We start from the raw sequence: 26,326 nt of genomic DNA, 5'->3' as shown, positions 1-26,326 counted from the left end.
ATGGACTGTAGCACATCAAGCTTCCCAGTCCATCACCAACTCGCGGAGTTTACCTAAACTCATGTCCGTTGAGTCAGTGATGCCATCCAATCATCGCATCCTCTGTTTGTCCCCTTCTCCTCCCGCCTTCAATCTTTCCCAGCATCAGGGTCTTTTCCAATTAGTCGGTTCTAGACCTGGGAAGCCCCAATGGGACAACAAGGAGAAGCAGTCTCAGGAATGAAAGAGTCCAATGGTTAGCAGAGTAAAAGTACTGCCTGCCTGAGAGCCCAGCCAAATGCTGGTGGGCCTGTTGTCTATGGATACACACTCACTTCCCATCGACCCATCAGTGACTTGTGACTTGCCTGCTTTAAAGGGGTCCCTTAATAAGCCACTGTTTGTCAAGAGTTATTTCAGCCCTTTATAACCATGTACGTACTTTTCAATATCCAATCTGAATCCTTTAAATTAGGCTACCAGGACCTGGCTCCTTGTCCTATTCTCCCCAGAACTGTCCATCTCACCTTTATCCTTGGTTGCAGACTCTCGGGGTCCAAAATGGTCCAGAGGACCTGAGTTCAGTGGCCAGTCCTGTACCTCTCCAGATAGAAGACGTGGGACAAGTCACCTGTTAGGACACTGCTCTGACTTAATATCCATATCACCCCGCTTTAGAAGCACTTTCTGAATTATATGTTCTCCAGCAATTTTACATTCTCCATCCTTCCTTCTAGAAACTTCCTCCTCCTCTGGTTTCTAGGTTTCCTATTTTTCTGCATCTCTCTGGGGCTCTACTCAACCCCTTACATGTTTCTCTCTCCCAGGATTTGACCCTCTTGACCCTCCACTGTTCTCAGTCATTTTCCCCAGATGATCTCACCCAAACCCAATGGCTTCAATCACCCAATGCCTCCCTTCATGGACTATTACACGGTGAGAAAACTATGAAGCCAAGTATATATCCCAGGTTGTTTCTGATGTTATGATCTTCTTTTGCACACATTTATCTGTACTGTAATTACAACCATATACAGACTGTGAGTTCACGTAGGCAGACTAGAAGGGCAGGTGGTGGATGAGTGGACACGTCCAGTAGCTTGCTCATCTTCCGAGCTTCGGGAAACCTGCCATCCCCGGCTCCACGTGGTCTTACAGGAGCATCAGCCATGGCATTGCCACCACCACACCGTGGGCTTGTAATCCCGGCTGGCCAACTGGAGGACCCCAATATCTCAGACGCAGTGATGGGTTCAAATCCAATTACTTCTGAGACTTTCCTCCTAGCAGGAAGACTGCTACTTTTGATGGAAAGATAGTGGTCATCTTAACTCCTGGGCAGAGCTTCTCTTCAGAATGAAGTCAACCATAAATGAAGCAAGACTAAGGGCGGGGGGGGGGGGGGGGAGGCGAGAGCATCTGAGCTCCATGATCTTGTCTGAATTCCTAGATCCTGCTGTGTTTCCGTTTACCCATCCTGATTCCCCACAGTCATGAAAACCAATAAATGCCCTGTTGTTTAAATGAGTTGGAACTTGGCTTCTGGTCATTCCCAGACCAGAATTCTAACTGGCATAGGTTAACTCGGGCAAGAGGGGAAAAGTTGATTATTATTTAGAGTTCTCTTAGTGATGCTGTTCTTTTAGTACTCTTAGTGATGCTCCCCTGGTGACTCAGATGGTAAAGAATCTCCCCGCAATGCAGGAGACCCAGGTTCAATCCCTGGGTCGGGAAGATCCCCTGGAGAAGAAAATGGCAACTCACTCCAGTATTGGACTGAGGAGCCTAAAGAATCCCATGGACAGAGGAGCCTGGTGGGCTATCGTCCATGGGGTCACAGAGAGTCAGACATGACTGAGCAAATAACCCTTTCACTTTTACTAGTGATGCTGTAACATTGAGTACTTAGCTCTCTTCCTGAGACAGACCGGGACCTGGGACTCTTAGCTGCAGTGCTTGCACCTGGACACACCTCTCCTCCAACAACAAAATACAAAGAAACTGGATGGGACTAAAAATAACCATGTGTATGCACAGTTGGGGGCAAATTCTGGACCCAAAAGATACAAAGAGACCAAAAAACCCACTGTCACTTTTGAAGAGCCTGGAGCCAAAACAGGGGGTCAGGAGCAAAAGCAGGGTACTGAGCATATCCCCTGCCCACACCACCACCTAAGAGATGTGCCCAAACCCTGGACACACCCATACCCTTTACCCTTACCCCACACTTAAGGACCCAGCTCCCTTCACCCAGGGAGTGAGCAAGGGAATCTGCTGTTTGTGCTCGCCCCCCACTCCAGCATCAGGGACCCCAATAAAACTTTGCCTGAATTTCCTCTCTGGCCTCCAGTCAATTTCTAGTTATTGGGGAGGGCCAAGAACTCTGGTCAGTAACATCCCCACCACCCCCCAATCCCCACCCTACCCCATGCACCCATTGTTTATTTGGTTAAGGGCATAAGGAAGAAGCCTGGGTGCAAGGACATTCTTTCCAATCCCTCATCACAGAAATCATGCCAATCGGTCAGGTGAATAGAGGTCCTTTTTTTTTTTTTTTTTTTTTAACAAACCTTTATGGGTTTAAAAAAAAAAAAACAAACAACCATCTTAAGTATTGTACAATATAAGCACTGTCTCTAATACAAATCACGGCGGGGAAAGAGCAGACACACCCTCCGCTCGGGTCACACAATAGGCGGTAAAGCATTTGTGTTCTTGGGGGAGGACTTTTTGTTCTGTTGTCCTGCGGAGGTCTTGGACTCCGCTGGCCCAACAGCCACCTCTGGCTTTCCGGAAGCTTCTGCCAGATGAGGCAGCTGGATCACCTTGGCCGTGTGCTGGCCAGAGCCTCGCTGATTGCCTCGATTCTCATCCTGTTTGGTGGCGCCATCTTTGATTTTGTCTTTGGCCTGTACTTGGAGGACCACATCTGCCAAGGAGAAGACAGCGGGAACAAGTAAGTGTTCAAACTTGAGTTATGTTCTAACTGTCCAGCAGGTACTAAATCACTTCTGGGAAACCCTGGTGGTAACGATATAAAAGCGGTTCATTGGTAAAGCACATTCTACGTGCCAGACATCCTTCTAAGCATGCGTGCTCAGTCACTGAGTCCTGTCTGACTCTTGCAACCTCATGGACTATAGCCCACCAGGCTCCTCTGTCCATGGTATTCTTCAGGCAAGAATACTGGAGTGGGATGCCATGCCCTTCTCCAGGGGATCTTCCCGACCCAGGGATCAAACCCGGGTCTCCTGCATCTCCTGCAGGTGGATTCTTTACCACTGAGCCACAGGGGAAACCCATCATTCTAAGCTCTTGACAGTTACTGATTCCTTCACTCTTTCCTACAGCTAGACAGGATCAGCCGTACTCTCATTCTCATAAATGGAGAAACCAAAGAACAGAAAGGTTAAGTAAATTGCCCAAGGGCTCACTCCTGGTGAGTGGTGGGGCCAGAATTTATCCCAGATATTCTGACTCCAGTGATCAAGTACATAACCCCGAGATTATATTGCAGATAAAAGATATCTGCATAGTTTTGTAATCTGTCTGGTAAAAATTCAAAAGGTAATTATAGGGTATGCACAGGAGGACAGATTGAAAGAAAAGGACAGGAAAGAGAATGAAGATAGGAGAAAAATGGAAATTCCTAATGATGAGAAGGGATAAAAAGGAGAACCTAGCCACAACCAAGTTTCCTGAAAGAGGAAAATTCCCAAATGAAGAAATGGCAGGCCAGGACTGCCACTGGAGGTCCCGTGGTTAGGACTTTGCCTTCCAGTGTAGGGGCTGTGGGGTAGATTCCTGGTTGGGGAGCTAGGATCCCCCATGCCTCGCAGCCAAAATTCAAAACATAAAAAAAAAAAAGAAAAGCAGAAGCAAGGAATGTTGTAACAAATTCAATAATGACATTAAATGGTCCACATCAAAAATCTTTTAAAAAAAGAAAGAAATGGCTGGCTGGTCGTGATGAAACCAGAGTAATTAACCAAGGCTGAGCTCAGAGAAATTGACACATGGTCCTCCAGAGCCACCTGACTCCCTGGGATTATGAAGACAGCATGGGCTATTCAAGGGGCTGTACCTTTTTTGCCAGAGTGATGCTGTGCTTGAACCTTATCCTTCCTGGATTCAGAGGGGAAACAGAGACTCGTTTTCCTCAAGGTCTGAAGTCTGGGCTGAGCTTTGAGGTTCCGAGGCTCATGAATCCAAGCATGCTTGAGCGCCTGGTCAGGGGTCATGCGAAGAGAGGGCTCCCAGCTACACACCAACAAAGCCCAGGACCGGTTAGGGTTCTATTTCCGTTTTTAATAATGAAATACTCTCAAAGACCCCAAAAAGAACCTAAATAAAATATAAAGATGGTTCATTTTTACAGAACCCATTTAAGCTATGTTGTAACTCAGAGATATCACAGAACAGAGATTATGACATACAATGTTAAAGTGTGTGTGTGTGTGTGTGTGTCTGACTCTTTGTGACCCCATGGACTATAGCCCACCAGGCTCCTCTGTCCATGGAGTCCTCCAGGCAAGAATACTGGAGTGGGTTGCCATGCCCTCCTCCAAGGGATGGTCCTGACCCAAGGACTGAACCCAGGTCTCCTGCATTGCAGGCGGATTCTTTACTGCTGAGCCACCAGGGAAGCCCTCATTTTGAAGTACCTTGAAGCAACAAGTAGAAGTGATATTTTTAGAAAATGTGTATGACAAGCCTAGGAAAATCTCAGAGCCCAAGGCTTCCAGAGTTCAGAGTAATTCCAAGAAATAGTATAGAACATCTAAACCAATGGACCTCAGGATCTAATAGACTGCTGCCTGCTGCCAAGTCGCTTCAGTCATGTCCGACTCTGTGTGACCCCATAGATGGCAGCCCACCAGGCTCCACCGTCCCTGGGATTCTCCAGGCAAGAACACTGGAGTGGGTTGCCATTTCCTTCTCCAATGCATGAAAGTGTAAAGTGAAAGTGAAGTCACTCAGTTGTGTCTGACTCTTAGCGACCCCATGGACCACAGCCTACCAGGCTCCTCCATCCATGGGATTTTCCGGGCAACAGTACTGGAGCGGGGTGCCATTGCCTTCTCCCTCTAATAGACTAAGAACACCAAAATGAAAAGATACTTCTTGCTATTCCCAAACTATGGAATTTGGACCTCCAAATACATCACAAAGAAAATTAAAGAATGCTAGAATATTAAGATTGTAAGGGGGACTTGGTGATAATCCAAACTTCTAATGTAGTAACAAAATATATTTGACAGAACACCCACCACGGAGTCATCTTGCCTTTCTCGAGTAATTTTAGTGAGCAGGCACTAACTCACAGAACTAGCTATTCTAACTTTTAAATACTCCAGTTCTTTAAAAGTTCTTCATTTTGACTGAGCCGAGATTCACTTCTCAGGAACCTTTTCTTATATTCTTTAAAGTTCTTTTTTAATTTTGATTTTTTGGCCGCACCACGCAGCCTGTGAGATCTTAGTTCCCTAAACAGGGATTGAACCTGCATGCTATGCATGGGAAGCAAAGCGTCCTGACCACTGGACCGCCAGGGAAGTCTCAACCTCTGTAAAAATAGTGACCATAGGGATCTTTCCTGGGGGTCCTGTAATTAGGGTTCCACACTCCCAATGCAGGGTCCTGGGTTCCATCCCTGGTCCATCCCTAGAGCCCACATGCCACAGCTGAAAGATCCTGCATGGTCTATGAAGATCAAAGATCCCACGTGCCACAGCTAAGACCCAGAACAGCCAAGTAAAAAAGACTTTTTAAAATAGTGACAATAGCTAGTACTTTCCAATCTAAACTAGGTCCTGTTCTAAAATGATTTGTGTGCTGTTTTTTTTTTTTTCCTATGACTTGACTGAAGTACAGAAGTACCTACTTTCTAAGGTTCAAAATAGGCCTATAGATACTAAAAAACTGTACATATTAAATGTTTTCTAGATCACCCTTTCCCTAATTCCCTCATATGAGAGGATTTAGATGCTAAATCCTAGGGGAATGGGTGGGTAGGGCGCTGCTGCTGCTAAGTTACTTCAGTCGTGTCCAACTCTGTGCGACCCCATAGACAGCAGCCCACCAGGCTCCCCCGTCCCTGGGATTCTCCAGGCAAGAACACTGGAGTGGGTTGCCATTTCCTTCTCCAGTGCATGAAAGTGAAAACTTAAAGTGAAGTCACTCAGTCATGTCCGACTCTGCAGCCCACCAGGCCCCTCCATCCATGGGATTTTCCAGGCAAGAGTACTGGAGTGGGGTGCCATCGCCTTCTCCAGGGAGGGCACTAAAACCAGCTTATATTGGGTGTGGATTCAAACAGTTACAACAGGCTCCGTGAAGACCTTGGCTTCAGTTCGTGAAGTAGGAGACACTGAGGACGTGCCTACAACCTCGCTGCCAGACAGTCAGGCCAAGGAAGCAAGAAAGCTCAACCCACACTCTGTGTACTCCACGGCAGTCACTTAACCTCTCTGAGCGTCAGCCTGTGCGTCTCAAAACAGAACAAGTCATCTGCCCCACCGATCACACAGGACGACGGGTGGGTGGATGCAGCCTGATGAGGCAGTGGATGGGGAAGCACTTTGTAGACCCTGAAGCTCTATGGTCTGTGTTCATTGTGCTGTCATCACTGCCTCCCAGACTTTCACCCGCAAACGTGTGGGAAAGGACAGAGCTGAAGAGGAAACCCCAGAATCAAAGACACCCTGACAAACTCACACCAAGCACCGCCTGAGGAAGTCCAGGAAGCTGGTGTCGCAGGTTTTCAGTAACACGGTGAGATCCTTGGAATCCGGGTATCTCTTTTTCCCCCTGTTGTTGGTTATATTTTTAGGAAAACCTTTGGAATCTTTAGAGATATAACATTCTGTGTTTAGTTCCAGGTGTAAATACGCACTGATCCCATGACAGCTGTTCGCTCAACCGGGCTGCTTCTTGGCGAGGTCTCTGCAGCCTTCCCCTGCTCTGTCCCATACTGCCCCCTCCCGCACCAACCCCCACACAAACACATCCCAAAGCCCCAGCCGGTGTGAAATAACCACGTGTAAACCAATCCAGTGAACACAATTTACAAACAACGTTTCCTACTACTCCATATGTTCTGAGCCTCCTTCCCACCACCTCCTCCCAGCATCAATTAAATGATTTCAATGATTTAACCTCAACCAACGTAAAATAATGATTATGATGATAATGATGATGATGATAATAATAAAATAATAAAACATTTAAAAGTAAATATGAAATGACAGAAACATTCAGCTCTGAACAAAAAGGATACTGTCCATTCTTGGCTTATCTCTGCCCCTGTTCCTTCCTTCACTTACCCCAAAATGTGCGAATTTGGGACATCCATGGAGAATAACAAGAAAGTCATTTTAGGAGAAGGAATTTGCTCTTAGAACTCATGTGCAAACCACACAAGCAAATTAATTTCTTTTTTTTTTTTTTTACAGTCATGTGAACATTTTGTCCATAATTGCAGTGATCAAGCTTGGCTGGTGACTTGAGACACAGCTTAGAATGCCTTTCTTCAGCTATTTCCACCGTTTTTAAAGCCCTCACCAAATGTATGATCTGTCACTGCTGAAAAACCGCCCTGGACACAGCTCCAAAGGTGGCCGGAGAACACCTAGTACTGTGCTTTGCAGGTGAGACCGCTCGTTTGGACACCCACCAGTGAGCGCATTCAGAAAGATGACTGTGTATGCTCACACCCTACAAACATGCATGTAAAAGGGTGGATATATAAACACACACACACACACACACACACACTTGACACACTCCATGGAATTCTCACAAAAACTCAGTGGGGCTCATACAATGAAAGGCACACAATGAAGTGCTTCCAGTTATGCACTCCATGCAATCTGCAGTGTGTCCAACAGAACACCTGCTCTTTTTACTGAATTCCTGGAAGAGCCCACAAATGTGTGTGTGTGTGTATACACACGTGGGCATCTCTGTGTGCTTATACAGATACAAATGGGCTGGGGGTACTGTGTAGGGCAGGGGTCCTGTTTTTGTTGTTCAGTTGCTCAGTGGTGTCTGACTTTGTGACCCTACGGACTGCAGCACACCAGGCTTCCCTGCCCTTCTCATCTTTTGGAGTTTGCTCAAACTCACATCCATTGAGTTGGTGATGCCATCAAATCCCCACTTTCCTTTTAATTGTGGTACCAGGTTCCCACCTTATCCTATGCTGTCTTTTCACAGATGACAAAGAAGAATCAGACTCATGGGCTTACAACAACACAAACCCTATAGTCATCCTTATGTAACTGCTTTTCTTGTACAAGTTTTTCCCACCTCTCTCTTCTCCATTACCTCATTTTCCTCCCCACCTCCTCCTTGCTGCCTGGACCACCTACATCTCCTGCTATCCTTGAAGCAACATCACTTTGCTGCTAATTAGAGATATTAACTTGGAGTGGCTGGGGTGGTCGAGGACCTGTTGACAGCCCGAGAGGCAAGAACTGAAGTCGGCATGGTGTTTCCTAAATTCGCCTCATCCTAAGCTGCTGTAAAAACATACAGACTCCTGACTCCTATCTCAAAGCCACCATATCATAGGAGGATAATGGGAATTAGCACTATTTCCAAGAATCCAGAAGATTCTCATAATCAGATAAAGTTTGGGAAGCAAAGAAGAAGACGTGGCTCCCAATATAGTCCTTTCTTGTGTGGGAAGGGAAGATGCATGATCCTGCTACCAAAACCACATCGCTCATTCTGAAGCCTGGTGCTGATGGTAAAAGTCAGGTTCTCAATGAAACGGACATGTGTGAGTCTTTGCTATCCTCTTACCAAAATGCCCTCTATTCCCTTCCTTTTGATTCCCCCAAATACAATCTCCTGAGTTCAGGGTTATAGGCTTGAGAGGTGAGTCTCCCCACAATGTCTTTGTCAAGCAGGAGGGAACAGCACATGCCTACTCATCTTTCCCTAAAATCCTTTGACATCCAAAAGGCTGAGTTAAAAGTGGTGAAAGGGAAAAGTATATTTGCCGTCAAACAACCAGTTCTGTCACCCTGTGCAAAAGTTACACCAGTGAGTCTTTCAAAGAAGGTCTGCTTTCATCAGACTACTTTCAAAGATGATCTAGCCTGTGGGCACTTCCCTAAGGCAGCCGGGACACCAATACTGACCCTACTCAGAGAGGCAGTCTTTACGCCTCTGGCCATGACTACGTGCTGACGTTTACAAGATGTAACCATTGGGATGGCGCAGGACCAACCAATCAGAGTGGATGACAGCTTTGGCATTGGAGGGGGATCCTGCAGCACTCTTTCTTGCCAGACCTTAAACTTTTAGTTTCTGGCTCATGGGCTCCAAGGAGTGCTGGCAGAGATGCCAGAGAACCTGTGGCTGTGGCAGGGGCTCGGGGCCATGGCTTTTTCACCAAATGATATGGAAATAGACTACATTTTAACCCCCACGTGGCTGAACCAATATACATGGACTGATCATTGACACGACTGCAATCTTTTTGTCCAGGAGGATTCCCCCAGGGCAGTGGTTTTTTGACTGTGCTATTGATGGAACAAGACGTGTCATTCGGATGGCGGGGAGTCCCTTAAAGGAGCTCCCTTCCCTCACACCTGGCTTTGCTCCTCTTGGCTGTCACTAGGGCCACTGTGGCTTTTGCTCCATGCGACTCCCTTAGGAAAAGGACTGCAGACCTGGGACTGGCTTCACCTTCTGGTTCAGAGTGGCCCAGAAGCCCTGCTTCAGTTGCACCTTGTTCATTCATCTGTCTGTCCTGCACAGCACAACTTGGCTGGAAGGGCAGAGAAGCCTAAAATCCAGAGCCTGGGAACTGTGATGGCGGGGTGGGGTGGGCAGCCTAGGGACCGTGGATGAGGCTGAATTCCAGCAATTAGGCAGATGTCCTGTACATAACTGACAAGCCATTGCATATCCACAGCAAAACTGTTCTGACAGCCCTTGCTTATTTGTTTTATAGCGAAGTTGCAGTGAACCTGGAACAGTAAGCAGCTGGGCAATTAAGAAAATTTCAGCAGGAAAGAATAGGGCTCCATTAATGATGAAATGGAATGATGGAATTTTCCGCTGTTCTTGCGAGGACTCTTCTGCTCTTTGATTTCCCTTCATAGTGCATCATGTGAGCAGGCAGGCAAGCTGCTAGGGGAGGTGGGGAGAGTTTATAAAAGAGGGTAGAGTTCTAATCTTTGAGGGTTTGAGACTCACTGATGGGTCTTCTAAGCACAAACCTGGTCACTCTCAGGCACCTGCCAAGACCTCATTCCTGATATGACTTCCCCACCCACCTCCATCACGCACCTGGTACCATTCTCAGCATCTTTTCACTTTTCTGAACGAAACCTCTAAGCACAGCCTGCCCTTTGGGGTGGGGCCAGAGGAAGAGCATCACATAAGGTGTAGGGCATGGAAGGTGTCTTCAAGGGCTAGGGAATCTTATCAGCCACTGTGGTAAAAAGAGAGTCAGACCCGGGACTCACCAAAGAACATCTGTCTCCTGGAGGCCGTCTGGATGAAGCGGGATGGTGGCAGGCCCAGCACCTGCAACAAGGGCAAAGTGGTGGACTCACCCTCCTGGGGTCACACTTGCCAAGACTGTTGGAAGCAGGTGGGACTTTGGCCAAACTGGCTTCTCCAGACAAGGACCCGAGATATGAAGTTAATAAGGCTTCCCTGGTGGCTCAGCAGTAAAGAATCGGCCTGTCAATGCAAGAGACGCAGGTTCGATCTCTGGGTCAGGTAGATTTCCTGGAGGAGGAAATGACAACCCACTCCAATATGTTTGCCTGGGAAATCCCATGGACAGAGAAGCCTGGTGGGCTAGAGTTCATGGGGACGCAAAGGGTCGGACAGGACTGAGTGAGTAAACAACAAACAGCAGCACGAAGGGATAACCTCAAGCCAGTGGTGGAGCAGGACCGCAGCCTGAGGCTCGACTCCTACTCCAGGGCCGTTCCAGTATCCTGAGAATCTATCGGCATTGCCCACGTTACCCTAAACGGGCATCAGCACCAGCCAGGTGGGCGCTCAATGTGGCTGCCAGCTCTCACTGCCAGAGTGAGCAAACCAGTGCAGCTGTGCACCACCCGTGAATGAAGGAGTGACACCTCCCGGCTCAAAGCAACAAAGGGAAGGGGAGGAAAAGCAGATGGAAACCACCAGATGGACATCAGACCACAGGATGACCTTCTGAAAAGAAAAGAGCAGTGCCTGCCTGGTCACCTTATCTGCACAGCAACCCACAGGGCTGCACAGAGAGAAACAAAGGGTGTCCCCATCAGCCCTGGGTTCCTGGCTTTGCAGCCTGGTTCCCAGCCATGTCCCTTCCCCTCGTGCTCCTCAGCTTGAGATCAAGAGGAAGCTGAATCAGTTCTGGGGCAGTGGGAACCTCCACTTGGATCTGTTGCCCCATCCCTAGTTCTCCTGGAAATTTGGAAGATGATTGGCTCAGGGATGTTTCATTAAATCATCCATCATCATCCCATCAGCCTCAGAAGCCATGGACTCTGGTCCCCTCACTTTACAGAGACCCAGAGCATGGAAGTGAATTGTCAAAGAGAAAGAGGAGTAGCTTCCAGGTTTACTAATTTCCAGGGTAGTGTTCATCCCACCGTGGCTATCATCATAGCACTAATATCTAAAGCAGTTAAATACTCTATTATTAGTTTCAACCATGAGATGAATCTCTATACTAATTCTCAAGGCTATATGTGTCTCTCCAACCATCTTTAAGAAAATCTAGAAAATACAAATTTGGGATGGATGGATAGATAGACTGGTTGCTGCTGCTAAGTCACTTCAGTCATGTCCGACTCTGTGTGACCCCATAGACAGCAGCCCACCAGGCTCCCTCGTCCCTGGGATTCCCCAGGCAAGAATTCTGGAGTGGATTGCCATTTCCTTCTCCAATGCATAAAAGTGAAAAGTGAAAGTGAAGTCGCTCAGTCGTGTCCGATTCTAGCGACCCCATGGAATGCAGCCTACCAGGCTCCTTCGTCCATGGGGTTTTCTAGGCAAAAGTACTGGAGTGGGGTGCCATTGCCTTCTCCAAGATAAACTCGTAGACAGTGAGAAATTAGTTATACCTTTGTTCACAGTCAAAATATCACTGGGAAAATCCTAAAATGTGAAATTTCCACTTTTGGGGATTACTTTTTCCTGTGCTGTCTAACTTGTCTTCATAGTGAAAAGAAAAAGTGTTAGTCGCTCAGTTGTGTCTGAATCTTTGCAACCCCATAGGCTGTAGCCCAGCAGCTTCCTCTGTTGTCTAATTTGACTTCCTAACAAGATGCCTTTAAGTAAGAGAATAGCAGGCATAATATGTGATTATATGAGAGTCTTGGTAAAACCTTTTCACTGGGAGATATTCTTCCCAGAAAGTTAAGATGATAACTAATGACTGAACGGTATATAGATTTTGTTGGGTGTTGTGTCAGTCTGGTTTTTAGATTCTTTTGAACATATATAGGAAGGTTGTTTAGTTGCTAAGTTGTGTCCAACTCTTTTGCGACCCCATGGACTGTAGTCCACCAAGCTCCTCTGTCTATGGGATGCTCCAGGCAATAATACTGGAGTGGGTTGCTATTTCTTCCTCCAGGGGATATTCCTGATCCAAGGATCAGACTCGCATTTCCCATGTCTCCTGCATTGGCAGGAGGAACTTTTTTTTTTACTACTGAGCCACCTGGAAGGCCTGGAAAGACTGGTATAACAGTCTTATTTTAAACATCATGATTCATTATATGCTGGAAATTACATCCTTTGCAACTAGTTAAATTTCTGATAAAAATGTTAGATGTCAACTCAAACATGTACATAATTTCAAAACATCCAACCCTCCCCTGTTAACAGGTGCCGGCCACCGCTCTACAGCGAGCCAGACACCACCTGGCGTCTGAGAACAGAAGTTATGGGCCCCAAGGGTGTCAGCTGGAAGGCAGCCCGGCCCCCTCACCTCCATGATGCAGGCCAGCTGCTCCACCTCGTTCTCCCCGGGGAACAGCGGGTAGCCCGTGTACAGCTCGGCCATGATGCAACCCAGGCTCCACATGTCAATGGCCATGTTGTATGGATGGCCCAGGATCACCTCTGGGGATCGGTAGAACCGGCTCTGGATGTAGGTGTAGACTGTGGGGGAGAGAAGAGAAACCTCACATGGAAACCTCCCAGAGCACATATCTGCAGCACTTATGACTCACCTATTGTTGTTCAGTCACTCAGTCCTGTCTGACTCTCTGCAGCCTCATGGACTGCAGCACACCAGGCTCCCTGTCCTTCACCATCTCCTGGAGTTTGCCCAAACTCATGGCCATTGAGTCCGTGATGCCATCCAACCATCTCACCCTCTGTCATCCCCTTCTCCTTGTGCCTTCAACCTTTCCCAGCATCAGAGTCTTTTTCAGTGAGTCGGCTCTTTGAATCAGGTGGTCAAAGTATTGGAGCTTCAGCTTCAGCATCCGTCTTTCCAATGAATATTCAGGGTTGATTTACTTTAGGATTGACTGGTTTGATCTCATTGTGATCCAAGGGACTCTCAACAGTCTTCTCTACCATCACAGCTCGAAAGCATGACTTACGAGTCTACCCCACATCTGTCTCATCACATCATCACAGCAGCCTGATTATCATGAGGAGTCGTTATCCTCAAGTTGTTGATAAAGAGCTCTAAGGAAGGCATTGTTCTAAGCAAGTAAATTTGTCAGGCAAGCTTTTTAAACGATCTCTTATTGGAGCATAGTTGCTTTACAATGTGTGATAGTTCCTGTACACAGCAAAATTGAGCAGCTACGATGTTGTTGTTGTTCAGTCGCCCAGTCATGTCCGATTCTTTGAGACCCCATGGACTGCAGCATGCCAGGCCTCTCTGTCCCTCACCATCTCCTGAAGCTTGCCCAAGTTTATGTCCGTATGAATCAGCTATACATATACATATATCCCCTCTTGTTTGGATTTCCTTCCCACGTAGGTCACCACAGAGCGCCGAGAAGAGTTCCTTGTGCCATACAGTAGGTTCTCATCAGTTATCTCTTTTACACCCAGTATCAACAGTTTATACGTGTCAGTCCCAAACTCCCGATTCATCCCATCGCCTTCCCCCTCACAGAGTGAAGTAACTCAGAAAGAGACAAAGAAGTATCATGTATTAACGTGTATATGTGGAGTCTAGAAAAATGGGATGGGTGACCTTATTTGCAAAGTAGAAACAGAGACACAGATGTAGAGGACAAACATATGGATACCAAGACGAGCTTTTAAAAAAGAAAACGTAAGGCAAATGTAAAGCTAAGTTTTCACACTGTTTGATTAATCTGGGGTAGACATGCTCTGAAAATACTGCAATTTGGCAAGGGAAGAGGTGTATAAGAACCGAAAAAGTAGCATGCAAAATGCATAATTTTAACATGCATATTCAATATATTATGTGCACTGTGTTGTATAATGTAAAGTACAGAAAGAAAAGCTTAAAATCTCAGCAGAGGAGGATGTATGCAAGGTAGTACTGTGGGCAGCCTAGATTTTATAGTTGAGAAGACTGAGATGAAGGACTGGGACATTACAGTTTTTTGCAAATGCTGTTAATTGGCTACCTAGATGGGGGAAGGGCAGGGCTTTTGTAGTCACTTCACTCTGTGTGTGTGTGTGTGTGTGTGTGTGTGTGTGTGTGTTCTGGCATGTGGGATCTTAGTTCCATGACCAGGGAACAAACCCAGCCCCCGACAGGCAGGTTCTTAACCTCTGGACCACGGAGGAAGTCCAGTCACTTCTCTATTGTTTGAATTGGTTACAGTAAGGATGTAATAATTTTTTGTAATTTAAAACAAAGTGAAGATCTAACAAAAATGACTTTTATAGTCTGTCTGCTTCCAAAATGGACTCGAGGCACTTTGTAATCGAAGTACAAATAGACGGGAAACTAGAGGGAAAGGGTGAGAGTGGGGAGGAACGAACTAGCCGAAGGGGATCAAGAAGTACAAACTTAAGTCTGAAAAGTTCTAAAATAAATAAGCCACAGAATATAATATACAGCATATGGAACACAATCAATAATATTGCAATAATTTTTATGGGGACAGATGGTTACTAGACTTGTCATGGTGATCATTTCATATACATAGGCAAAAGTCAAATCAGTATGTTGTACACTGAATCTAACTTATACTGAGGTCAATACCTCAATGAAAAATAAGTCAATAAGAGAAAAAAATTAAAAGTAAATCTAATGGATACTCACATGATGCTTACATGTGTCAGGCACTGTTCCAAGTGATTTTTATGGATTAACTCTTTGAATCCTTACAACTACCCTACAACAGTGATCATTTTATTTTAGTTGTTTTCAATTGGAGCATAATTCTTTTACAACTGTGCTAGTTTCTGCTGTACAATGTGAATCAGCACATGTATGCATATACCCTCTCCCGCTTGAACCTCTCTCTCACTCACCTGCCCCACCGCACCCTCTAGGTCATCACAGAGCACCAGGCTGGGCTCCCTGTGCCGCAGCTTCCCACTGGCTCTCCGTTTTACACATAAGAGGGTATGTATGTCAGTGCTACTCTCCCAATGCATCCCACCCTCTCCTTCCCCCGCTGTGTCCACAAGTTTGTTCTCTGCGTCTACATCTATACTCCTGCCCTGCAAACAGGTTCATCAGTACCGTTTTTCTAGATTCCATGTTTATGGGTTATTACATGATATTTGTTTTTCTCTTTCTGACTTACTTCACTCTGTATGACAGGCTCTGGGTCCATCCACATCACTACAAATGACTCAATTTTGTTCCCTTTATATGGCTGAGTAATATTCCATTGTATACAGGTACCACATCTTCCTTATCCATTCCTCTGTAGATGGACTATTAGGTTGAAGCAGGTATTATTATCATACCCATTTTAAAATGAGGAAACTGAAGCATACAGAGATTCAATAAACTCCCAAGGTCACTCAACTGCAGGTGGCAGAGCTGGGATTTGAACTCAAACAGTTCTGATTGAGCATCCATTCTCTCTACTGTTTTGTGGTTAAAATAAAGATCAAGGGAAGTCAGAAAACATAAAAAGTGGGGAAAAACACCTGGAAACCAAGGATAAGATCATTACAAGTTCAGTTCTGAGCATCTTGGCAGCCAAGATAAATCTTTTTTTTTTTTTTCCAAGATAAATCTTAAGTAATGGGTTACAGAGAGTTCATCTCCAAGGAGGGTGAGCATACTCTTTCTTTCTGGGAGGAATAATGTTTTCTAGCTGGAATTTATTATGGCTTCCATACGTAAACAACAAAGGGCTTGCGTCTCCAAAAATGGTTTGGGAGAATATTCAGAAACATCCATTTAATAGTCTTTCCTTCAGCTTCAGGGGACTTCCTCTGACTCGCCCTGCCCCCGTGAAGGCTCGTTCCAAAGCCCCTTTCATATGCCTTAGCTCAGTCCATATATAGACTTCTCATCCTTGTACACAATCTTATACACATCTTCCTGTCTCCTCCATTGGGCAGTAATCCTGCAGAGGACAGGAAATGCTCATTTTTGGTTCCTGATGCCCTATACAGGAGGAGGGCATGGCAACCCGCTCCAGTATTCTTAGATGAGAAATCCCTGTGGACAGAGAAGCCTGGTGGGCTACAGTCCATGGGTCACAAAGTTGGACACGACTGAGGAGACGTAGCACATAGCACACGCCTTAGACAGCGACGGACACACAACAGACACTCAGCAGACGTCTGTGGAGTGTGCATGTTCTTGACATCAACAAGCCTGACAAAAGCCAAGACAGAAGACTGGAGTCAAGTTCCATGACAGCTGTAGAAATGAACTGGCCAAAAAGTTCGTTCAGGTTTCTCAGTAAGATGTTATGGAAAAACAAGAAAGAACTTTTTGGCCAATTCAATATTCTAGCGCAGCTTTCTGGATTCTAGCTTGAAATATATATATACATATATATATGTATATATATTTGTTTTTGTGACTATACACATATATATATAATATATATAACATATAAATATTATATATATATAGATATAGATATAGATAACCTGGAGAATCTAGGGCCATGAACCCCAAACTTTAGAATGGCTGTGTTTTCTAAAGTACAGCCTCCCAGGTACTGGCCCAGAAATTTCGATTAGGGACAGCTGGGGTCAGCCTTCAGAAGCTGTCATTTTGCAGAGGCCCAGCGCTCTCCGGACCCCAAAGATAATTTGGATAAATGTCTTTGGATAAGTCCAGAGTCACAGAGTATAAAAGCATCAAAGCAGCCTTACCGTATTTGAACCAACCTTTGCATTTTACAGATGAGGAAACTTAGGAAACCAGCTTGGTTCAAAATCAAACCAGTAGCTGTGATGGCTGAGCCCAGAGGAGAACCCAGGAGACCTCGTGTGGGAACTGTTTGTTTGAGGAAAGGAAAGAATCGCAGTGGAGAAATTCGGACAAAGGGATTGGCACGGCCTTACCTTTCTGGTGTTCATAACAGCTTGATCCAAAATCAATGACTTTAACAGAGACTTGGCCTTTCTGGTACAACACTATATTCTCCTAGAGGGAAGACAGACACAGGCCAAGTTTTAACAATGTTAGCCGAGGCATGCCATTTACCTAACTGTCCACCAATCTTCTGGAACCTTCTTCAAGTGGTCTCCTCCCCCATCTCCAACCCCAACCCGGTCTCCCTCCTCTGACTTCTGCTTCCAGGGTTGCATCTCTTGTCTGGCCCCAGTATTTGCTGCTCTGCAGTATTTCTTTTGCATCAATGCTGACTCTTTACTGATATAAATGGTGTGACTCCTGAAGATGGTGAGTTTCTTTTTATCTCCTTGGTACCTTGTTCTATGCCTTGCTTGCATAAGGCCTTAGAAATATCACTGACTGGGACTTCCCTGGTGGTCCAGTGGTTAAGAATCCGCCTGCCAGTGCAAGGGACACAGGTTCGATCCCTGGTACAGGAAGATTCTACATGCCGCAGGGCAACTAAACCCATGCGCCACAACTACCAAGCCCGCGCTCCATGCTTCACAACAAGAGCGGTCACTGCAATGAGAAGCCCGCGCTCACCACAACTAGAGAAAGCCTGTGCTGCAATGAAGACCCAGTGCAGCCAAAAATAATAAATTCTTTAAAAAAGAAAGAAAAAGAAATATCATTGCCTGAATCGGATGCTTCCATTAAGTGCCCCAGCAACATACTGGTATGACAATCGGGGACTGAAACAGAAACAAAAAATCCCCCACAGCGGTTTGATCGGAGTTGGGACCGTTGTGCTGACTTTGCAGAAACTGTGAAGCCAGGTGTTCCAGCAGAATCTTGGATGAGAAAGCAGAGCACTGGGCTCTCCTCTCAGAGCATGAGCGTGGCCCACCTGGGGCTGGAAGGTTAGAGTCCTAATCGTATTTCCAGGGATCTCAATGTCAGATGAATCGAGGCATAGGATGCATGAGGCCATCACACCTCACTGATACTAGCCACTAAGTCCACAGGAATAACTGCCTGATTCTTGAATCCACACTCACCAAACTCTCCTGCTTGTATGTCTACTTTTCTATTGAGCATGTATACTCCTGTCCACTTGATCTACTTCTCAAGCAAGTCTATTTGCTCATATTTCAGCTACCCACCTGTCTTGTGGGTTCCTTGCTGAGAGTCAGTCCCCTAAGCCCAAAGACCGTGGTCCCTTTGGAGGTGCAAAGCGGAGGATTAGGAACTTGGATGTGGAGAATAAATCAGTGTACCACTGTCCTTGTCGGGGCTCCACGTCAGCCCCAAGAGAACATCTCTATCTTGACAATCTTTAATTAATAGAAGTATCCCAGATCTGGCTCAGTGATAAAGAATCTGCCTGCCAAGCCAGAGACTCGGGTTCAATCCCTGGGTCAGGAAGATCCCCTGGAGAAGGAAATGCAACTCACTCTAGTATTTTTGCCTGGAGAATCCCATGATGAGCCTCGCAGGCTACAGTCCATGGGATCACAAAGAGTTGGGCCTGACTGAGTGCACACAGGACCAACTCAGAGGACAGGGTAGGTTTAGGACATCCACCTCCCTGTTTGACACACGTCTCCAAGTACCGCCTGGGCTCAGTTGTCCAGGTCCCGTCTGCCTTGATGACACCACATCTCTTTTCTATGTCCCAGTACACCTATCTTGTCCTTGCTACATCTCACGTGGTTTCCACAACCTGCAAACACTTGGCCTCCACCCTGGAGCCCTGCCCAGTTACCACTGGGGATGGGTACCGGGCAAACCCTTTCTGAGGGTGGAAACCAGCTCCCCGACAGGACAGAGGCTGTACTCACGGGCTTGAGGTCACAGTGAATGATCTTCTCCATGTAGAGCATCTGCAGACACTTCAGGACAGAGAGGGTGAAGCGCCGAACGATGGAGAGACTGAAGCCTTGGAAACTGTTGTTCTTCATCAACTCGTACAAGTTGATGCTGGGACAGAGAGAGAGAAAGCGACGTGAAGCAGCGTAGAAGGTACATGATGGTGAGTCTGACCCTGCAACATCAATCCCTTATCACCTGGCTGCCCTCTGGCAGTGGCAAGACTCAGACTTACAGGTCGTGTCCTATAAACTTGACTTTTCCATTGACTAGCGGTTGATTCAGGGAGACATTCAAATGTGCTGGCCTCTCGGATGTTTGTTTCTTACATGCAGGACCCTTTAATCACCTTGCTGCACATGTGTGTGTGTTAAGAGGTTAGTATATCAAACTTCTGATATATTTACGGTTCTTCAGCCCCTTGAGAGGGATCCAGGGAGCCCTCCAGTTACTCAACCAAGTGACCAACCCTGCTCACACAGAATAAATCTATCTATAGATGCAGCTTCCTGATAGATGAGGGGACTAGGGAGTGGGCAGACAGGGCCTGAGGGAGGAGCCCTACCCCATCTAAGTGAGCCTGCCCGCCTGGTCCCACCTCTCGCCTTTCAGAAAGGACTGAGGGCTGGCTCTTGCCAGATAAAATAAATATAGAATCCTTATATATATAAGTAATCCTGAGTGTGTGTATGTATACATATACATACGGGAATCTTATAACTCTCTCTCTATATATAGAATATATATAGAATCCTATATATATAGAATATATATTGAATCCTATATATATATATATATATAGAATATATATTGAATCCTATATATATATATAGAATATATATTGAATCCTATAGAATCCTGCTATATTAAGTGAAATACACTGACTTATAAATATTGAAAGCTAATATAAAGCATTTTAACCAGAAAAGCTTATGTGTGGGTTGCCAGTTCATGGGTGCTTAGTCGCTAAGTCATGTTTGACTCTTTGCAACCCCATGGACTGTAAGTAGCCCGCCAGGCTCCTCTGTCCATGGGATTCTCCAGGCAAGAATACTGGAGTGGGCTGCCATGCCCTTCTGCAGGGGATTTTCCCCACCCAGGGATCAAACTTGCATCTCCTGCATCTTCTGCACTGCAGAATGATTCTTTACCCCTAAGCCACCGGGGAAGCCCCCCCATTAAATAGTCACATACAGGCAAATCTAGTGCTCTGACCTCCAAGGCTCCCTTTCGTCACTTACGCAACTTATCAACACAAAGTGAACTAAAGAGAGGAAGCAGCTGACCCCAGGAGTTCAAAGGTGATGCAGAGGTGATTCCGGAAATAGAAAAAATCCTTCATGTGCACCACATTGTAGGTATTGTCTTTGTCCTTCCGTCTGAGAGCTTCCAGGATCTTCAGCTCCACCAGGGCCTGGTGGTGAAACCTGGAGAGGTTGGGGGGCGGTGGGGAGGGTAGGGGTGGGGAGAGGAGACATGGTGTCATATCAGCTACAGCAGGTGGCCCCCTTCTCAGTCCTCCCCATCACGCCCACAGGCCGGGAGATGCTAAATACTCTGGACTCTTGCCTCGTCTCTGCACCATCATGGAATCCAACAGGTAGAGAGGGAAAGAGGGAAAGAAAAGGAAAAGCAGAGAAAGAAGCAGAGACAGGAAGGGTTGGCACCAAGGAGTGGCTGATGTCACACAGAGTGAAGTAAGCCAGAAAGAGAAAAACAAGTATCATATATTAACACGTATATATGCAACCTAGAAAAATTATACTGATGAACCTATTTGCAGGACAGCGATAGAGACGCAGACATAGAGTACAGACTTGTGGATACAGCGGGGGAAGGAGACGGTGGGGCGAATTGAGACAGTAGCATTGAAACATACATTACCATACGTAAAACAGATATCTAGTGGGAAGTTGCTGTATAACAGAAGGAGCTCAACTTGGCGCTCTGTGACAACCTAGAGGGGTGGGATGGGCTGGGGAGTGGGAGGGAGGTTCAAGAGGGAGGGGACATATGTATACTTATGGGCGATTCACGTTGCTGTATCGCAGAAACCTACACAACAATTAATTTAAAATAAATTTAAAAAAAAGAAGGGGCCAAAGTCATGTAGCCCTTCCTCCACAGCTAATGCCTTCCACCAAGCCACACCTCTTTTTGTTCCTGATGATTTTCAAGGCCACCAATTCATTGTTTTTATGATCCAAGCACTTGGCCACCTGTCCAAAGGACCCTTTCCCAATTATCTCCAGAACCTCATAGCGGTAGGCGATGTGGTCGTGCAGGACCTGCAAAAATCAAATAGAGGTGAAGGAGGAAACCATGGTTTCCAGGTCACTTGGCGTTTGTGCATTTTTTGTACATATCATCAGTGTGGCGGTGTCATAACTATTCACTTGCACGTCATCATTCACATTGATTGTGTTGACTGGAGGCCAAGGGCCAGGTCCTATTCATTTCTGATAGCTCCTTCTGTATTTCAGGAGTCCAGCAGGTGCCCACACATACAATAGGCTCTCAGTAAATAGGTGTTCCATGAAACTTGCTGATAAAATAAATGTGGAAGTACAGCTGTGTTGGGATGTAGCTATGTGCCCTGCATACTGTGCATTTGCTGAAACACAGAGGATGGAGATTCTGAGCATACAGAAAGCAAACATCCTTCCTCTGCCCCATGGTGCTCTAAGAGTTGAGATGGAGGAACTAGGTTGCAGTGAATTAACATCCCTGGGGAACTTCTCAGAGACTCTGGACCCTAATGGGAGGGAGATGAGAGGAAGGAGAAGTTGACAGCTTCTGGCTGAACTGGAGGTAAGGTTTAGAGCAGAGGTTCTTAACCAATGGCCCATGAATGATCCCCCACCCTTGAAATTTTGTATATGTGCGGTGTCTTCTGGGATAATGATTTTATAACTTTTATCAGATTTCCAAAGGGATCCTTGACCTAAAAATGTTGAGAGCCAGGGCTCTAGACCAGTAGTCCCCAACCTTTCTGGCACCAGGGATCAGTTTCATGGTAGACAGTTTTTCACAGACCAAGGCTGGGTGGGGGGGAGATGGTTTGGGGATGATTCAAGTGCGTTACATTTATTGTGCGCTTTACTTCTATTACTATTACATCAGCTCCACCTCAGATCATCAGGCATTAATTAGATCCTGGAGGTTGGGGATCCCTGTTCTAGACAGAAGATGTGTGCCAGAAACTCTAAATCCTTGCTTCTCAAGGTCTGGTCCAAGAACCAGCCACTTGGGCATCCCCTGGAAGGTTTTTAGAAAGGTAAAGCCTCAGGCCCCACCCCAGACCTGCTGGCTAGGAATTTTCATTGGTAATGAGACTCCCAGGTGATCTGTGCACACCAGAAAGCTTGGGAAACACAGCCCTGAATTCGATTAAGAAAATCCACTTCTTTTATAAAGTCATCAGAGATCAATTGTGTCTCCTAATCTAAGAGGAAATGTCCGGAGGAGGAATTTGCCAGCAGCCTGCAGGGCTAGCAGACTAAGCATTTCCCATCTGGACATCCTCAAGGCAGAGAAGAACACCTCGTGACCTCCAGACTCCCCCTGCAGACGGGGGAAGAGGCAGCAACCCTGGACACAGAAGACAGGGAGGAGTCTCTGGGTCTCACCTTTAGGAAACTGGAGGGAGCACTGTGCACGAGGGGACAGTGGGAAAACGTTTTTTGTCTGTTTGCAGGAAATGAGCTCTATTATAAAATAGAAAAAGGTGCTGCATGGACTTGCATGGAGGAAACAAACAAAAAAAGGGAATCTTAGAAAGACTGCATTTTAGTCCATAGTCTGGCCTTCCCAATGGGTCCAGGAGGCACTGGAGAGGAACCTGGGAGAGGGAGGATTCATCCAGGATGCAAACCTGTCACCTCTAATACTCTTGAAAATCAATATTCTGTGAACAGAGTGCTTTGTGTACTAATTGCATGTTTTTCCCCATTTTTATACCTGGTATTTCTGTGATTTAGCACCAAATAGAATCCTTCAGGACACCCAGAGTTCCAGATACATCCGCACCAAATGCTATAATATACTCCACACTCTTTTCCTTTCCAGACTATCTCTTGTCCCTAAGCCCCAACCCCCAAAGCCAGTTTCCACAACCCCCTGCCCCATCACCTTCATGTAGGAGCCGTGTTCATCATCGAAACTTGTCTTGCTGAATTTTTCCGGAGCCATGTGGAGCTTCTCGGCTTCCAGACCCAGGAACCACAGCTCTGTGTAGCCCAGGATCTCGCTTTGCTCGTAAGAAGACAGCTGCTTCTTAAAAAACTTTAGGGCCTCTGTGTGAAAAATATTGCAGATGTTAGTTAAGATGCGGTGATGTGAGGATGTGCCCAGGTATAGACCAGAGCATCCTTTCCTGTTCATGAGCCAGGCGGCTCTTTCCTCAACAAGGTGGCTAAGAGCCTCACTAAGGACCGTACATCCTGGATCTCACAGGATCCAAGTGCAACAAGGATGGATGTGTCAAAGTGTGGTACTGATTTCAACCAACCAGGAGGAAAACACACCAGAAGGGTAGGGAGGGGGATTTCCCTGGTGGTCCTGCAGTTAAGACCTCACCTTCCAGTGCTGGGGTGCAGGTTCTATCCCTGGTCGGGCAGCTAAGATCCCACATGCCTCACAGCCAAAAAACCCCAGAACATAAAGCAGAAGCAATATTGTAACATATTCAATAAAGACTTAAACAAATAAGGAAGCCGAGGGTAGATTTAGTCCCCAAAGAGCTATGGGTGCAGCAGCTTGGGTAGAAGATTCCAGGAGTCAGCACTGTCAACAGAAGTGTATAGTTAAGGCAGAAATCACCCAAGTTCATCTGGCATTGGCTACACCAGGTCTATCCTGAGAGAGTTCGCAAACTACAATGCCCTCTAGGGAGCAGGCAGGTGGCATAAATTCGACTTTCAAGTCCAGGAGGTCTTCCCGCTCAAATCTGCAGAAAGCCAAGAGGTCTCATTCTGGGAAGGGATGTGTGTTGTATCTTATCTGCTATACTGGCCACACTGCATCGGGGGCCGGTGTCTGGTCTGGGGCAGGCAGGGTGGGATTCAAGCTTTAAGAGAGATGGTGAGGGGCTTCCCTGGCATGCTTCCCTGCAGGGGGGATGGGGTTCAATCCCTGGTCACAGAATTCAGATTCCATATGCCAACTGATCCCAAAGCAGATATTAGGTAAAACCAACAACAGCCGAAGCATCAACTACAATGATGCAAAGCAATACAAAAATACAGCCACTTGGAAACAAACTCTCTCCCCTAAATCTTGGATCAACGTGAAATCAAATGTGTAATTACAGAATGTTTGGAAGAAAAAAATATATGAATATTTCATATTAAAACAAAGCAATTTGGTGGCATTAAATTGTGTCATATTAAAAGAGAGAGAGAGAGAAACAGTGTTAAGAGCAGGTGAACCAGGATGAGGGATGAGGTGGGGGGACATTCTTTGACAAACTGCTGAAGAGTCGGAGAAGGAACTTCAGGAGGAAACGCAGATGTATGGGACACCGGGCCTACGTGTGAAGCGCCCACATTACCTCTGCTCTTTGTTCTTAATAAACTCACCCCCTTCCGAAATGCTCTGTGTCTGGAAATTCTTTTCCAACCCTCGCTCGGACTGCCCTGACGTATTCAGTTGGCAAAAAAGTTGGTGTTTTTCCATAACCTCTAGAGGAAAACCCGACCAAACTCTCCGGCCAACCCAGGACCAGCCCAGTAAGTGACGCGGCCCGGATGACGTCACGACCACCCCGCCCCAGCCCGCCGCTGCCCCAAAGCCCACACCTGCAGCTGTCAGAGGGACCTTGTGTTTGTGCTTCTTCGGTGGCTTCTCCTCTGCTTTGGCGTCTTGGGTTTTCACGTTCAAAGGGAAGACCGTCTCAGAAGGCTTGAGCTCAGAAGACTTCTGACGGTGAGGTGGACTCTCCTGTTCAGGGAAAGACACTCGCGATCAAGGACTCTGGGCCACTTCTGGGTGTCCTAAACCACGGGTCTGACCAAGAATAGCCCTAGCCAGCCAGACTCTGCTTTTTCTCTCCAGGGAGAAAAACGGTGATTGCAAGACAGTAGGGGGACTTACCTGGTGGTCCAGTGGTTAAGAATCTGCCTGCCAACACAGGGGATGAGGGTTCGATCCCTAGTCTGGGAAGATCCCATATGCTGCAGAGCCTGTGCTCTATACCCCTGGAGCCACGACTACTGAAGCCAGTGCACTCAGAGCCTGTGCCTCTCAACAGAAGAAGCCACCACAACGAGAAGACAGAGCACTGCAAGGAAGAGTAGCCCCTGCTTGCACAGCTGAAAAAAACCCTTGCACAGCATCAAAAACCCAGTACAACTAAAAAATAAATTAATGAAGAAGAAGTGACAGTAGGTTTTCACAATCTTTATCTCAAAGGAAGGACCCATCTGACTCTCCTTATTCTCTGTGAAGCTCCTGTACATTACAGTTTGCAGCGGACAACCCCAGGGCATCTTCCGCAGGAAGGATGGGAATGGTTCTTTCCTACTGACCTGGAGAAGGCCAGTTCCTGACTAGATACAGTGACCTGCCCAAGGGCACAAACACTTGAAATCGGTGCATATAACAGCTCTTTAACTCGGCACTTTCTCACAAGATCTCATTTGGTCCTTACACAAAACAATTAGGGGACACAGAAGGAAAACCAACATTTTGTACTGTTTATATATGCTTCTACCATTAATACACTGTACACTTCACTTTTCAGTGAATCCTCATGACAGTCCTATCATGAGTCTGTTTAATACAGAAAGTCAACGACTTACTGTTCAAGTTTACATTCATTATAAACATTACATTCATCACTTCTTAGCCTTTTGGCTAAGATCAAGTGTAGTTTCCCAGGTGGCACAGTGGTAAAGAATCTGACTGCAATGCAGGAGACTCAGGAGATGGGGGTTAGATCCCAGGGTCAGGAACATCCCCTAGAGGAGGGCGTGGCAACCCACTCAAGTATTCCTGCCTGAAGAATCCCATGAACAGAGGAACCTG

At 46.4% G+C, this 26,326-nt stretch overlaps 1 protein-coding gene across 1 annotated transcript in view; it reads right to left on the bottom strand.

Moving 5' to 3' along the window:
• Window positions 1-2,554: 2,554 nt before the first annotated feature.
• Window positions 2,555-26,326, bottom strand: part of DYRK4 (dual specificity tyrosine phosphorylation regulated kinase 4) — a 41,454-nt gene continuing 17,682 nt past the window's right edge. The window contains exons 7-17 of the mRNA XM_055581446.1: window positions 24,880-25,240; window positions 23,432-23,595; window positions 21,452-21,588; window positions 20,587-20,727; window positions 19,273-19,411; window positions 17,437-17,518; window positions 12,938-13,110; window positions 10,464-10,524; window positions 6,697-6,826; window positions 4,064-4,239; window positions 2,555-2,908 (exon numbers count right to left, since the gene is read on the bottom strand). Of these exons, the coding sequence (XP_055437421.1) occupies window positions 2,664-2,908; window positions 4,064-4,239; window positions 6,697-6,826; window positions 10,464-10,524; window positions 12,938-13,110; window positions 17,437-17,518; window positions 19,273-19,411; window positions 20,587-20,727; window positions 21,452-21,588; window positions 23,432-23,595; window positions 24,880-25,240 (1,809 nt within the window). The 3' untranslated portion in view covers window positions 2,555-2,663. The remainder of the gene's footprint in view (window positions 2,909-4,063; window positions 4,240-6,696; window positions 6,827-10,463; window positions 10,525-12,937; window positions 13,111-17,436; window positions 17,519-19,272; window positions 19,412-20,586; window positions 20,728-21,451; window positions 21,589-23,431; window positions 23,596-24,879; window positions 25,241-26,326) is intronic.

The sequence above is a fragment of the Bubalus kerabau genome, chromosome 1 (genome assembly GCF_029407905.1).
Source record: "Bubalus kerabau isolate K-KA32 ecotype Philippines breed swamp buffalo chromosome 1, PCC_UOA_SB_1v2, whole genome shotgun sequence".
Lineage (NCBI taxonomy): Eukaryota > Metazoa > Chordata > Mammalia > Artiodactyla > Bovidae > Bubalus > Bubalus kerabau.
Note: the sequence above shows the minus strand (reverse complement) of the source record. Positions and strands in the feature narration are given on the sequence as shown.